The 16,446-nt window shown below is 39.7% G+C and overlaps 1 protein-coding gene and 2 non-coding genes across 4 annotated transcripts in view; 2 read left to right on the top strand and 1 right to left on the bottom strand.

Annotated features, from left to right (window-relative positions):
* Window positions 1-996: 996 nt before the first annotated feature.
* Window positions 997-1,058, bottom strand: LOC112129156 (U7 small nuclear RNA). Its single transcript, XR_002911576.1, has one exon. It is a non-coding gene; the product is annotated as a U7 small nuclear RNA (small nuclear RNA).
* Window positions 1,059-3,891: 2,833 nt separating this feature from the next.
* AP3S2 (adaptor related protein complex 3 subunit sigma 2) overlaps window positions 3,892-16,446 on the top strand; it is a 57,102-nt gene continuing 44,547 nt past the window's right edge. Inside the window, exons 1-3 of one of the 2 annotated variants that reach the window (XM_054531059.2) lie at window positions 3,892-4,734; window positions 10,186-10,277; window positions 10,694-10,805. In XM_054531059.2, the coding sequence (XP_054387034.1) occupies window positions 4,666-4,734; window positions 10,186-10,277; window positions 10,694-10,805 (273 nt within the window). In that variant the 5' untranslated portion in view covers window positions 3,892-4,665. 2 annotated transcript variants of the gene reach the window in all.
* On the top strand, window positions 12,740-12,846 carry LOC112129147 (U6 spliceosomal RNA). The gene has a single exon (XR_002911570.2). It is a non-coding gene; the product is annotated as a U6 spliceosomal RNA (small nuclear RNA).

Raw genomic sequence — 16,446 nt, 5'->3', positions numbered from 1 at the left:
GATCTTCCATAGGTTGTTAATAGGGCTAGAAACAAAAAGTGGTGGTGTTTCTATGATCTAATTTGTTGGAACAAACGTAACGTTAAACTCAAACATTTCTGTAGGATTTCTTGGAGCTTTAACTATACTAACATTTACTGTAACTCTTCAGGACAGGGTATGATTACGTATTTCCCACATTTCTTTGGTCATAGAACCCGTTTTTGTGAGGAGCATTTCATGGGACAGCTGTTGTGAGAAACAGTTTGGGAAGGGTGGTGTTGGTCCCATGGAGGGGCTGGCTGTTCCCGGAGCAGGCCACTCCCCCACTTCCATTGCCTTGCCTGGACTCTTTTCTTGTGGGGAGGTCCCTTTCCTCTATCCATCTGAATTTCTTTTCTTCCACCAGTGTCCAGCTTGCCTTTCACCATGGGCCTAATGATGGAAACTGATAGTTATTTTGTATCTTCAAACAGAACCAAGAAAATCCTCTGAGCTTCATTCATATGGGAAATTTTTTTCTTTCTTTTTTTTTTTTTTTTGAGGTGGAATTTCGCTCTTGTTGCCCAGGCTGGAGAGCAATGGCTCAATCTCGGCTCACTGCAACCTCCACCTCCCAGGTTCAAGAGATTCTCCTGCCTCAGCAGGAGGATTACTGTAATCCCAAGTAGCTGGGATTACAGGCCTGTGCCACCATGCCTAGCTAATTTTGTATTTTTAGTAGAGATGGGATTTCACCATGTTGGCTAGGCTGGTCTCGAACTCCTGACCTCAGGTGATCCACCCTCCTCAGCCTCCCAAAGTGCTGGGATTACAGGCATGAGCCACAGTGCTGGACATTATGGGAAAATTTTTTGAGGGACTAAACTAATCTCCACAAATAGCAATGCATTTAGGAAATATATTTAAAGGGGAAAAAAAGACTCATAGTTTCACTCAGTCATGTTCATAATTTTTAGTGTTTGGGTTTTTTAGCATGTAATTTGTGTACATAGTTTTGGTTTTTGTAAACTTGCATGGGGTTTTCTGGTACAAACTGGAAAACCTGCTAGACAAATTCTGAAACATCTGTAATGCTTTGTACGTAGTTGTTGTAACACTATGCCCACACATAATCACTTTCCATATTGCTGCATAGTCTTTGTAACCATTTTTCTTTCTTCCTTTTTTTGAGATGGAGTTTTGCTCTTGTTGCCCAAGCTGGAGTACAATGGCGCGATCTTGGCTTACTGCAACCTCTGCCTCCCGGGTTCAAGCTATTCTGCTGCCTTAGCCTCCCGAGTAGCTGGGATTACAGGCACACGCCACCATGCCCGGCTAGTTTTTGTATTTTTAGTAGTGACGGGGTTTCACCATGTCAGCCAGGCTTTTCTTGAACTCCTGATCTCAAGTGATCCTCCCGCCTCAGCCTCCCAAAATGTTGGGATTACAGGCGTGAGCCACCATGCCCACCTGTAACCATTATTTTTAAGATTGTTACCATTGGATAGTTCTTTCATGGTCCAACTTTTGGATATTTAAAATTGATCCCTGTGTGGCTAACAGAATTAATGTTTCCAAAAATGTTGAAAATTATATAGTTCCCTTAATTCCCCACCTCTAACTATATTTTTGGGTTATTTCTTTAGGAACAGATGCCCAGGAGTCATATTACTGAGAATCTAGAAATCTTTTGTAAAGTTCTTGTTATATTGCCAGATTGCTTCCCAAAAGCGTTGTTCTAAACCATAATTTCACCAGCAATGTAGGGGAGAACCATTTTTATGCTGCCCTTGTCAGAATTGGGTATGAAAACATTTTTAAAATGATTTTTGATGAGGTGAAAATAATATTTTAATATATTTTAATTTGCCTTTCCCCCGCTTATAGTGAGCTTAAACATTTTTTCCTTTTCCTAGCTGTATTTCTCCTTTTGTTATTCATTCTTTTGTCCATTTATCTACTGGGGAGATGGGGAGTGTTATCTTTTTAGTTTATCAGTTATTTGTATTTTAAATATAACCATTTGCCATATTTTAACGATTTTTCCATTAAATAATTCTTTTTATAAAAAAACTTTATATATCTGTTGATGTTTTGTGATTTTTATTGCTTCTAAGCTAATACAGATTTTTGGATATTATTTAATTTCGTTTTCTTCTATTTAGGTTATTATCTGGTTTTATACTTAACTACTTATTTTCAAATTGCTAACCAGTTATCCTAATAGTATTTACTGAATTCCTTCCCATTCCTACATCACATATTAAAATTATTTTGTGCCTAAATTATTTATAATATTTCAGTTAGTCTTCCTATAATTACAATTTGAACCATCAAAGTAGGTTTTCATAGTTGGCAGAGCTAGTTCTTCTTCATACTTCTGTTTCAGAATTTTCTTTAATATTCTTCCTCAACATTTTAAACATTTTGTCAAGTTTCAGTGCAATTGACTTTGGGTTTTTATTTATTTAAAAACTGGACCGTGCTGGGCGCAGTGGCTCACGCCTGTAATCCCAGCACTTCGGGAGGCTGAGACGGGTGAATCACTTGAGGTCAGGAGTTTGAGACCAGACTGGCCAATGTGGTGAAACCCCATCTCTACTAAAAATACAAAAATTAGCTAGGTGTGGTGGCGGGTGCCTGTAATCCCAGCTACTGGGGAGGCTGAAGCCGGAGAGTTGTTTGAACCCAGGAGATGGAGGCTGCAGTGAGCCAAGATCGTGCCACTGCACTCCAGCCTGGGCAACAGAGTGAGACTCCATCTCAAAAAAAAAACCAAAAAAACAAAAAACAAAAAAACTGGACTAGGCATGGTGGCGGTTTGGGAGGCTGAGGCTGGAGGATCCCCTGAGGCCAGCAGTTTGAGGTTACAGTGAGGTATGACTGTGCCACTGCACTCCAGCCTGGGTAAGACCCTGTCTCTGAAAAACAAACAAGCAAACCCCAAAACTCTGGCTGCAAAAGTAGTACATATTTCTTTGAAGGAAAGAAAAGGAAAACTTGATAATCCTACCACCCAAAGATGTTTTTAAATCACTTATGTGGTACTCAGTTATGTGCCATGCACTGTTCCAAGTGCTTACAAATATTATACTAACTCCCTTTGTGTTTATAACAACTGTCTGCAGTCAGTAGACTCATTTTCCAGTTTTACAGTTTAGGAAACTGATATTACACCTTTTCTACAGATGGGGAAACTTGCCCAGGGTGCCCAGGCAGTCTGCAGAACCATGCTTTGAATCAGGGCAGTGTGGTTCCAGGGTCCTGTACAGATCAAACACCCTGACTCTGCCATTCCGTCAGATACATTATTCATATTTTGGTGTATTTGCCTCCAATCTTGTGCAAAGTGGGTTGTCCCTGTACATACTTCGTGTAATCTTTTAGCTTAACAGATGTCATGAACACTTCTTTCCCAGCATGATTTTTATTATGTATTTAATATTTCTCATATTCATGTAGAACAATGCACTTAACCAATTTCTCATTTTTCTAATAATTTTCTTCCCATTTTCCCCTGTAATAACACTGCTGAGATATATATTTTTTTCTTCATTTTTTTTACTGTTCTGAAGATACTCTGGCAGAAATGTATGTTCCTGAGGGTAAATCTTTTCACACATCCACAATCATTTTATCATAAATTCTAGAGCTGGAAACGCTGAGTCTAATCTGTCACCCAGGCTGGAGTGCAGTGGTGCGATCTCAGCTCACCGCAACTTCCGCCTCCTGGGTTCAAGCCATTCTCCTGCCTCAGTCTCCCAAGTATCTGGGACTACAGAGGCGCGCCACCACACCCGGCTAATTTTTGTAATTTTAGTAGAGGCGGGGTTTCACCATGTTGGCCAGACTGGTCTCGAACTCCTGACCTCAAGTGAGCCACCCGCCTCGGCCTCCCAAAGTGTTGGGATTACAGGCGTGAGCCACCGCGCCCGGACTGTTATATATTTTAAAGGCTTCTGATCCATATCGCCAAACAGTCCTCTGGATCGATTTGCAGCTGTATCCGCTGCTCCATGTGCCGTATACGGACGTGCTCCACTTCACCCACACTGGGTCATTAAAAGAACAAACAAAAATAAGAACTTGATCGATTTGGGATTTTAAATGGAAATGCACTAAAAATTCCTTAATTCCACCATTCACCGTCTACCATGGAGGAACAGCCCATCTGCACGGAGAGACAGCTACGTAATTCACTGCAGCATTGTAATACTGAAAAAAATGAACGAAATGTTCCTTAACCGAGGAACGGCCGAATGACCGGCGTCTCCACTCCGCGGAACATTCTGCGAGCGCTAAGGGGATGGCGGGAGTGCATGATTTAGAGCGGGCGGTGAGAACAGCAAGCTCCCGCCGCCTCTCCGTTTTGGCAACCCGGCTGTTGGTCAGGTTTCGGCTTCTGGGGCCAGCCGTCGGTCTGGGCGAGGGACACAGATCCGGATTCGCATCCTGACCGGCCAACCGACGCTGGCCGAGGTGACGACGTTCCTCGGCATCCGCACCTGCCCTCCGCAGGGGACCCCCGCAGCCCTCTCCAGGGCGTCAGAGAGGCCGGACCCTTGGGTGCTAGGGCTCCTCAGCGCCGGGGCCAAGTTTCCGAGTGCCGCTCTCAGCAGCGCACCAACCGGAAGTGACCGTGTTGTGGCGGAAGGAGGAGCTTTCTGGGAGTAGCCGGTGCTGAGAGAACCGTGGCTGGCAAAGATGATTCAGGCGATTCTGGTTTTCAACAACCATGGGAAGCCGCGGCTAGTCCGCTTCTACCAGCGTTTCGTGAGTGCGGCCCGGCTTCACCACCCCCCTTCAGGGCGCCCACTATCTCTTCCCTCCTCTTTGGCCTCTCGGCGCCCGGGGGCACCGCTCCTTGGTCACCTGGGGCTCCTGCACCGAGCATGACCCTCGCCCTACTTAAGCACTTAACCTAGGCGCAGGCTGGTACCAGGCCTTCTGTTTCCCGCCCTACTGCCCCCGCTCTCTCTGACCCTTTTCTTGATCCTGGCATTTCTGTGCCATTTTGTGACATTTTCCCTTGGGTCTCTGGGAACGAGATAGAAGCGACAGTGGGGAGTGTGCCTCGATGAGAACTTGAGTGATTGAAGTCACATTCTGTCATCTTTTTGGTTGTTGACCACAGTTTCATGAGGAAGAAATATTAAGTTTCTGGAAGTTTTTGTTATAGCCAGAGGGTCTGGAAAAGTTCTTTTTTTTGGAATTATTTTGCTTCAGTGTTGGCTGGGACTTTCCAGAGACTAGATACCCTTCACTCTGTAGGGTTGAAGAAAATCAGTTTGAAAGTGGTAAAATGATAAGAAATTATAAGTGCTGCCGCATAAGGGCTCAATAAGTGATTACGTAAATTTGAATTTTCCCAACACGTTCCTTTGCAAACACATAAACATCAGTATTTGCTTCCTGTCTTCCAAGATTGTATTTCTTCATGGCGGGGTTTCAAAATGTTACATAATTGGGGGACTGGTGAAACTGAAGAGGGGAAAGAGCCAGAAAACGTGTTCAGGCTTCAGCTTCACCTTTTCTACTCTTGCGTCTATTGACAAGTTAATAAACCCTTTTCAGACTTTTATTCTGTCTTTTGTCAATTAGAAATGAAAAAATAATTTTACTCCTTCATAAGATTTTTAAAGCTAGATTATATTTTATTAAGTGGATTACATCGAGGTAAAAATATGAGTATTCAGGCCGGGCGCGGTGGCTCACGCCTGTAATCCCAGCACTTTGGGAGGCCGAGGCGGGCGGATCACGACGTCAGGAGATCGAGACCATCCTGGCTAACACGGTGAAACCCCGTCTCTACTAAAAATACAAAAAATTAGCCGGGCGCGGTGGCGGGCACCTGCAAGTCCCAGCTGCTCAGGAGGCTGAGGCAGGAGAATGGCGTGAGCCCGGGAGGCGGAGCTTGCAGTGAGCCAAGATAGCACCACTGCACTCCGGCCTGGGCGAAAGAGCGAGACTCCATCTCAAAAAATATATATATATATATATATTAAAAAATATAAATATATATTTATATAAAAAATATAAATATATATTTATATAAAAATATATAAATATATATTTATATATTAAAAAATATAAATATATAAATATATATTTATATATTTATATATTTAAATATATATAAATATATAAATAAATATATATTTATATATATTTAAATATATATAAATATATATTTATATATATAAATATATATTTATATATTTAAATATATAAATATATATTTATATATTTAAATATATATATAAATATATATTTATATATTTAAATATATAAAAATATAAATATATATTTATATATTTAAATATATAAAAATATATAAATATATATTTATATATTTAAATATATAAAAAATATATAAATATATATTTATATATTTAAATATATAAAAAATATATAAATATATTTATATATTTAAATATATAAAAAAATATAAATATATTTATATATTTAAATATATAAAAAATATATAAATATATATTTATATATTTAAATAAAAATATAAATATATATTTGTATATTTAAATATATAAAAAATATATATATATATTTAAATATATAAAAAATATATAAATATATATATTTAAATATATAAAAATATATAAATATATATATTTAAATATATAAAAAATATATAAAATAAACATATAAAATATATAAAAATATATAAATATATATTTATATAAAAAAATATGAGTATTCAACGTAACAATTTGTATTTGCATTTGTGTGTATGCAAATTTCCCCCCTAGTTTTTTTCTAACAGGGTTATTGAGATAAAACTAACATGCCATACTGTTTACTTATTTATTTTATGTTATTTACTTACAGAGACGGGGTCTTTCTATGTTGCCCAGGCTGGTCTTGAACTCCTGGGCTCAAGCAATCCACCCGACTCAGCCTCCCAAAGTGCTGGGATTACAGGCATGAGCCACTGTGTCTGGCCCCAGTTTACCTATTTAAAGGGGACAATTCAGTGTTTTTTAGCATGTTCACAGAAGCTGTGTAACCATCACCACAATCAATTTTAGATCATTTTCCTCACCCCAAAAAGAAACCTCTGCCCATTAGCAGTCACTCCCTATTTCTCCATGACTCTCCCAGCCCCAGAGATTCTCTTTCCCTCTAAATTTGCCAGTTCCAGAATGGCAAATGGAATTTGCCTATTCCGTTGCATATAAATGGAATCATAAATAAGTGGTTTTTTTTGTGTCTGCCATGTTTCATGTAGTATAATGTTTTCAAGATTCATCCATGTTGTAGCATGTATCTGATGTTCTTCATTTCTTTTATTGCTGAATAATATTCCATTATATGGATATGCCATATTTTGATTGTCAATTTATAAGTTGATATTTCTGCTTTTTGGCTCTTCTAACTAATGCTGCTATGAACATTCTTGTGCAAGTTTTTGTGTGGACTTACGACTTCATTTCTCTTGGTTATATACCTAGGAGTAGAATTGCTGGGTCATATGGTAACTATGGTGAACATTTTGAGAAACTGCAAACTATTTGACAAATTTTCCAAGTGGCTGCACCATTTTACATTTTCATCAGCAATGTATAAGGATTCCAGTTTCTTCACATCCCTGCCATTCGTTATTTATTTATTTATTTTTGATTAAAGACATTTTAGTGGGTGTGAAGTGGTATCTCATTGTGGCTTTTTTTTTTTTTTTTTCCCCGAGACTGAGTCTCGCTCTATCTCCCAGGCTGCAGTGGCGTAATCTTGGCTCACTGCAACCTCTGCCTCCCGGGTTCAAGTGATTCTCCTGCCTCAGCCTCCCGAGTAGCTGGGATTACAGGTGCCCGCCACCATGCCTGACTAATTTTTGTATTTTTAGTAGAGATGGGGTTTCACTATGTTGGCCAGGCTGGTCTCGAACTCCTGACCTCAAGTAATCTGCCCGTCTTGGCCTCCCAAAGTGCTGGGATTACAGGCGTGAGCCACTGCACCCCGCTCATTGTGGTTTTGATTTCAGTTTCCAAAATGACTAATGATGTTGAGCATCTTTTCATGTGCTTATTGACCATTTGTGTATCTTTGGCGATCATAGGATTTTTATAAGACCTCATGAGCTCATGGATGAAAGTACCTTGAAAACTACAGAGTACTAAAAAGATATGAGGGGTTATTAAAATCACTGAGGTATGTAAGCAATTGGTAGTTTAGCTTTTTATTGAACTAGAAATTAGGTAGCCTCATCATTTTGTACCACTTCCCCACTGCTGCCACTTCCCCCAGAGTCAGATAAAAGGCTTTAGTTCAAAAGATGTGTTTGTCAGTTTTTAAAAGTGCTGATGCTTAGCATGTTTTGTATTTTGCAGTATATAGAGTTAGTCTCTTCCAGCATCCTGTCATCTGTGAGATTTGTTTGTTCTTTAAATGGAAATGAGGAAAATAGTGATTGATTTACTCAAATTTGTAGTGACCAATGATTAGCAAGTTTTCATTCATTCAGTAAATACTGTGAGCCATTCCATACCCATGTGAGTCAAATTAATTTCCCCACAATTAGGTTTTCCCTGTTTTTTTTTCCCCCCTCTCTGTTTCTTTTAAATAACTAACCATTTGAAAGCTAAATTCAGGGCTATAGAAAGAAAGGGATTAAAATTACTTGAACCTATTTTCTAACTCTTGGGGCAAGTCCAATTTGAAGGTTTTCTTATGCTTCGTTACTCAAAGTGTGGTCCCCAGACCAGCAGAAATGGTATTGCCTGGGTGCTTACTAGACTTGCATCTCAGGACTTAACCTATACCTGCTAAATCCGAATCTGTATTTTAACAGCATTCACAGCTGATTCATTGCAAATGAAGATTTGAGAAGCAATGCTCTAGAGCTTTAAATTATTTTCTGTCTTAATTGCTGGTTTCTCCCTCTCTTACCCTTTTTAACCATACTTCTGAAACTCATATGCATAATTAGAAATCAAAGGAGAGTTATCAAAGTGATTTCATCAGAGTTGAGCTTTCTTACGCACATAGTAAGTGAAAAAATAAGGCCAGACATAGTGGCTCACACCTGTAATCCCAGCACTTTGGGAGGCCAAGGCAGGTGGATCACTTGAGGTCAGGAGTTCAAAACCAGCCTGACCAACGTGGTGAAACCCCATCTCTACTATAAATACAAAAATTAGCCGGGCATGGTGGCACATACCTGTAATCTCAGCCACTGGGGAGGCTGAGGCAGGAGAATCGCTTGAACCCGGAGGTGGAGGTTGCAATGAGCTGTGATTGCACCACTGCCTAGGCAACAGAACAAGACTCTGTCTAAAAATAATAATAATAATAATATATTTTATTTGTAGCTCTCTGTTCAAAATTTTAATCTGTAATCTGTTTTTCTCAATAATACTTTGTTGGTGAGTAGCACAGCATCTTACATGTAGTATCTATATTACCAGTATAAAGATAGCAGCTATATTTGCCAATACAACTTTTTAAAACATTTATATGATTCTTGACCTTTTTTTTTTTTTTTTTTTTTTGAGATGGAGTCTCACTCTGTCGCTCAGGCTGGAGTGCAGTGGTGTGATCTTGACTCACTGTAACCTCCGCTTCCTGGGTTCAAGCAATTCTCCTGCCTCAGCCTCCCGAGTAGCTGGGATGACAGGCATGTGCCACCACACCCAGCTAATTGTTTTTTTTTTTGTATTTTTAGTAGAGATGGGGTTTCACCATATTGGTCAGGCTGGTCTCGAACTGCTGACCTTGTGATCCGGCCCCCCCGCCTCCCTCAGCCTCCCAAAGTGCTGGAATTTCAGGCGTGAGCCACTGTGCCTGGCCGACATCTTGACCTTCTTAAAATGTTAGACCTGTTGAGATTTATTATATCCTTGTCATAGATGTTTTCCAGGGGAAGACAAAATATTTCAGGATCAGGCCTTCTAGTTATTCTCTGACTTTGTATGAGAGTTTATCAATGTTCCCTTTCTTGTTTAAATATCAGCTTACCTATAGGACAGTAATGGTTAGTGACTTAGATATTTAGGTAAATATACCCTATCTTAATTCCTGTATCAGAGCATTGCCAACCATTTTTCATAGATTCACTCTTATTTTTTCTCATCATTTTTATCATTTCTAGAAACAAGTACTAAATGTTTAGATGTTCCCAGCTTAGAAACACTTCCCTTGTCCATCCCCATGGATGGGATGTAGTTTTTCAGGCTTGCCCACTGATTCACTTATCTTTTTGTTCCATAGCCAGAAGAAATTCAACAGCAGATTGTTCGAGAGACTTTCCATCTAGTCCTCAAGCGGGATGACAACATCTGTAACTTCTTGGAGGGTGGAAGGTAAACTGTCAGTTTCATTTTTCTCCCCATATATCCACTTGTGAGTGGCCTTCATTATTGCATCTTCTGGCAGTACTCAAGTGTCAGGTGGGTACTTGATGCAATTTTAACTGGTCTCACCATGATCTGCTCAGGGAGAGACACAATTCTCTTTGGGGCGCAGTTCAATTATTGTGCTTCTGATATTGCTCATTTAGATGATTGATCCCTGAGAGGACAGGCAGGAGAAGAGGTGAGGTAAGGTGGCTTTAGGTACCTCTGCCAAACTTGGTTGCCATTCACCTAGTAAGAATGGCCTGCTTCTAGCATTTGGCCTTCTCCTTTCTAGTGGGTCCTTTCTCATTCTTTGGCACAAGGTTTCTTTTTGATGTGTTTAATTAAGCTGTGGGCATTTAAACGTTTCCCATCTTCTGCAGTTTGATTGGTGGCTCTGACTACAAACTGATCTACCGGCACTATGCTACCCTCTACTTTGTGTTTTGTGTGGATTCGTCAGAGAGTGAACTTGGAATCTTGGACCTCATCCAGGTATGTGTAGTCAGCTAATGATGGCAGCAACTTTAGAGAGTTTCCACGGGATTTTTGAGTAACCAGCCTGTAGAACCTTGTGTCCATCTCCTTACTGATACTAGTAAAAGTTGCCAGATGTCCACCAGGTGGTGCTCTGGGAGAGCTCCTGAGAAACCCTCAGCACTTTTAGATTTATTGGTTTCTATCTAGCCCTTGCACTGCCCTTGGTTTTCATTTACAAATTTATACTTTTGGCCGGGTGTGGTGGCCCACAATCTGCTTACAGATTGTTTTTATTACCTTCATGAAAACTGAGATGTGTAGGGACCCTAGCTTGGGAACTATTCATTTAGCATTATTTCATCATTTTATATGTGAGATTCTAGATGAGCTTCTTTTCAGTACTTGAATAAGCCCATAGGTAGAAAGCGCTCAAATAGATGCTACATTGAAAACTTAAGTAACAACAATTGTGGAAAAGAAAATTCCATAGCTATAAAATGTAAACTTTAAATGCTTGCAACAGGCCAGATGTTTACATTTTACAGCTATAGAATCTTCTTTTCCACCTATGGGCTTATAGGCTCATGCCTATAATCCCAGCACTTTGGGAGGCCAAGGCGGGCAGATCACTTGAGGTCAGGATTTTGAGACCAACCTGGCCAATATGGTGAAAACCTATCTCTACTAAAAATACAAAAATTATCCAGGCATGGTGGTGTGCACCTGTAGTCCCAGCTACTCAGGTGGCTGAAGCAGGAGAATCGTTTGAACCTGGGATGTGGAGGTTGCAGTGAGCCGAGATCATGCCACTGCACTCCAGCCTGGGCAACAGAGCGAGACTCCGTCTCAAAAAAATAATAAATTAAAAATAAATAGGCTGGGTGCAGTGGCTCATGCCTGTAATTCCAGCACTTTGGGAGGCCGAGGCGGATGGGTCAAGAGTTCAAGACCAGCCTGACCAATGTGGTGAAACCCGGTCTCTACTAAAAATACAAAAATTAGCTGGGCGTAGTGGCATGTGCCAGTAATCCCAGCTACTTGGGAGGCTGGGGCAGGAGACTTGCTTGAACCCGGGAGGCAGAGGTTGCAGTGAGCCGAGATCGCACCACTGCACTCCAGCCTGGGTGACAGGGTGAGACTCCATCTCAAAAAAATAAAAAATAAAATAAAATAAAAATAAATAAATAAATCCTTACAACAAAATTTGTTTTCTGAAGATAAAAGTTTAAAAGCTAAATATATCTTGGAACAAATAAATTGAAATTTTGAATATATAGTTTTGTAGGATAATTAAAAATTTCATACATCGTATTCACTTATACATAAAAGTATAAATAAAGATGAACCCATCTAAAACAGATGCATCTCGGAGATAATTTTTAAATACTTTCTTAAAACCTGAGTCAGATTGGACATTGAGAATCAGCATAATAGAAAGAGCTCAAGGCGGGGCTCAGTGGCTCACACCTGTAATCTCAGCACTTTGGGAGGCCAAGGTGGGTGGATCACTTCAGGCCAGAAATTTGAGACCAGCGTGGTCAACATGGTGAAACCGTGTCTCTACTAAAAATACCAAAAATTAGCTGGGCCTGGTGGCATATGCCTGTACTCCCAGCTACTTGGGAGGTTGAGGTGGGAGAATCGCTTGAACCCAGGAGGCGGAGGTTGCAGTGAGCCAAGATCGTGCCACTGCACTCCAGCCTGGGCAACAGAGTGAGACCCTGTCTCAAAAAAAGAAAAAAAGCTCAAGATCTAGCATCAGAAAATCTGGGTTTGAGTCATGAATCTACCATCTGAAAAGTGATATTAGGTTGTAGAATTCAAATGTGAGAATGTGCTTTATAGTACTGTTAACTGTATGTAGCAGGCTATAGAAATGTGTATATAATACGAGTTTATTTGAAAATTAAGGAAATATAGTGATAATGTATTTTAAAAATTGGGATGGAGTGCTTGCCTCAGCAGCATATGTTCTAAAAGTGTACCAATGCAGAAAAGATTAGCGTTGCCACTATGCAAGGATGACATGCAAACTGGTGAAGCATTCCATATTATAAAAAATAAAGAAAATTTTTTAAAAGAGAAAAAAAAATTGGGCCACAGTTATTAGAGAAGATGGACCTTGGAGATTTGTATTAACAGTACAAAAATACTAACTTTATAATTTTTTTTAAATTTTTTATTTATTTTTTTTGAGACGGAGTCTTGCTCTATTGCCAGGCTGGAGTGCAGTGGCGCGATCTCGGCTCACCACAACCTCCGACTCCCTGGTTCAAGCGATTCTCCTGCCTCACTCAGCCTCTCGAGTAGCTGGGATTACAGGCACACGCCCAGCTAATTTTTGTAGTTTTAGTAGAGACGGGGTTTCACCATGTTGGCCAAGATGGTCTCGATATCCTGACCTTGTGATCCGCCCGCCTCCGCCTCCCAAAGTGCTGGGATTACAGGTGTGAACCACTGCGCCCGGCCTCTAACTTTATAATTTAATAGACATTTATTAAATATTTAGTGTACATTGGATTTGGTAAGATCAGATAAGTAAAATGTAAAAATAATAGGAACTAAAAAGTTTGATCTTTGTTTTTGTTTTTTTTTGAGACAAGGTCTTGCTCTCTGCAGTGGTGTGATCAGAGCTCACTGCAGCCTCCATCTCCCAGGCTCAACCCATCCTCCTACATCAGCCTCCTGAGTAATGGGGCCTACAGGCATGCATCACCACATCTGGCTAATTTTTTGAATTTTTTAGAGATGAAGTCTCACCATGTTGTCCAGGCTGGTCTCGAACATCTCAGCTCAGGCAGTCTTCCCACTTTGGCTTCCCAAATTGCTGGGATTACAGGTGTGAACCACTGGACCCAGCTGATCTTTGAAAAGACAATAAAAATTAATAAATAGTTGGCCTAATTGATATAAAGAAGATAGAAGTCAGAAATAGAAAACATTGTTTTAAAGGGATGATATATACATAGTTATACTACCAATATATTTGAAATAGCTGACTACAAAAAATAACTGCTCTGGCCTGGGGCAGTGGCACATGCCTGTAATCCCAGCACTTTGGGAGGCCAAGGAGGGTGGATCACTTGAGACCAGGAGTTTGAGACCAGCCTGACCAACATGGTGAAACTTCGTCTCTACTAAAAATAGAAAAATTAGCTGGGCATGGTGGCGCATGCCTGTAATCCCAGCTGCTTGGCTGCTTGGGTAGCTGAGGCATGAGAATCACCTGAACCTGGGAGGCAGAGGTTGCAGTGAGCTGAGATCACACCATTGCACTCCAGCCTGGGCAATAGAGCGAGACTCTATCTCAAAAAAAAAACAAAAACAAAAAACTGCCCAAATGAGGTCAACATAAAGGCACTGAAATAATATTAGGATGAAATAATAGATGTTAAAAAAAGAACTGACTCCCTAATGGGGTCACAGTAGAATTTTTTAAAGTTGAAGTACATTAAAACCTGTATGTTACATTAAGTTATTTTTTAAAACTTAGAACAAGGAATCCTACTACCTAAGCGCATTTTATGGACTAAATTGGTTATCATCCAAAAACCTGACTCTAAAAAGGAAGATAGGCCGGGCGCAGTGGCTCACGTCTGTGATCCCAGCACTTTGGGAGGCCGAGGTGGGAGGATCACAAGGTCAGGAGTTCGAGACCAGCCTGGCCAATATGATGAAACCCCGTCTCTACTAAAAATACAAAAAAAATTAGCTGGGTGTGGTGGCATGCGCCTGTAGTCCCAGCTACACGGTAGGCTGAGGCAGAAGAATCGCTTGAGCCTGGGAGGTGGAGGTTGCAGTGAGCCAAGATTGCGCCACTGCACTCCAGCCTGGGTGATAGAGTGAGACTCTATCTCAAAAAAAAAAAAAAAGGGAAGATGTTCGTCAAATATTGCGGATTAGTACTGGTACAAAATTACTAACTAAAATCTTAGCCAACAATCAGTTGAACCAAGGGATTGTGAGACCTGACTTTTTTTTCTTTTTGACTCTCCCATTAACAAGCAATGTGCCCTTAAACAAATCATCTAGGCTTTATTGGCCTTAAGGGTTTTTGTTTGTTTTGTATTTTGTCTCTTCTGTGTGTTGAGTGTTTTTTTTTTTTTTAATCTACAAAGATACTAGATATTCTTTTCTAGCCTTAAAGTTATTTCTTTAGCAGGAAAACTGCATACTATTAAATAGAAGAATTATACATTGTGTCCAAATAGTATCTATCCCAAGAATGCAAGTCAGTATAACAAAGAAAAATTAATAGTCTATTATAGCAGTAAGAAAAACTAATATAATAAAAATTAGTAGTTGCTGAGAGGAGCGATTATCCAAATTATATTAAATACACTCAAACTGGAATAAGAAGCATTTTTTATTAAAAGTATACATTTATTAATATAACTGTTTACTTTCTGAAGAAATGAATATAGTTATGTGGTTCAGAATTCAGAGGCACACTATGAGTATACAGGTTGAATATCCCTTTGAAATGTTTGGGACCAGAAGTGTTTTGGATTTTGGACTTTTTCAGATTTGGGGTTATTTGCATTACACTTATCCTAAATCTGAAAGTTCAAAACCTGAAATGACCAATGAGCATTTCCTTTGAGCATCATGTCGGCACTCAAAAATTTTGGATTTTGCAGTGTTTTGGATTTCAGATTTTTGGATTTCAAGTGTTCAACCTGTATAGTGAAAAATATCCTTCTTCCTCTTTCCCCTTGTCACCTAGTTTACTTTCGTTGAAGCAATCAATTTTAGTTTCAAAACCAAGAGCCAAGAACCAGAGCCAATGTTATCTCGAGGGTGAAATCTGTAGGCATTTATGAATACTCTTGTTGAGTGTTTCGTCCAGGTGCAGTGGCTCATACCTATAATCCCAACCCTTTGGGAGCCTGAGGCAGGAGGATCACTTGAGCTCAGGAGTTCAAGACCAGCCTGAGCAACATAGTGAGACCTAGTCTCTATAAAAAATCAGGTGATGTGCCCCTGTGGTCCCAGCTACTCATGTGGCTAAAGCAGGAGGACTGCTTGAGCCCAAGAGGTTGAGGTTTCAGTGAGCCATATTCACGCCACTACACTCCAGCTTGAGTGACAGAGCGAGACTCTGTCTCAAAAAAAAAAAAGGATTATCTTTTATTGTTTACCCTAATTTTAACAAACATTTGTAGTGAGTGATACAAAAACAAATGAAGAAGTGACATAGTAAAGAAAGAAAGAGAGATAAGTTATCAATGTAAGGTGGCCGGATTATGGACATAGAAAATCTTTTTAAAGAATTATAAGTAAGGAAATGATATGAGCAAAATGACAGAATATGAGATAAAGCCAACAAAATTAAATCTCCTGTTTCTGAGAAAACAGCTAGAAAATTCATAATTAAAGAAGTCTCATTTACAGTAATAATAAAGGATAGTTAGTGCTTGGGAATTAACTTGGTATGGAATACTTGACATTGATTCCAATAAAATTTCAAAATCTTAAAGGAAAAACAAAGGAATAGTTGGAACAAATGGAGCTACAAACTCTCCCCTTGTTGGGAAGAGTCAAGCAAAGATGACAGTAGTCCCAAAGGTGGTGAGCAATACATCAAATGGAAGACCAAGTATAATTCCGTCAGGAGAGTTTATAGAACTCAGTAAAGGCAAAATTTATCAGGGAA

This window comes from Pongo abelii, chromosome 16 (genome assembly GCF_028885655.2).
Source record: "Pongo abelii isolate AG06213 chromosome 16, NHGRI_mPonAbe1-v2.0_pri, whole genome shotgun sequence".
NCBI classification, from domain to species: Eukaryota; Metazoa; Chordata; class Mammalia; order Primates; family Hominidae; genus Pongo; species Pongo abelii.
The sequence above is the reverse complement of the archived record's forward strand: the minus strand, read 5'-3'. Positions and strand labels throughout refer to the sequence as shown.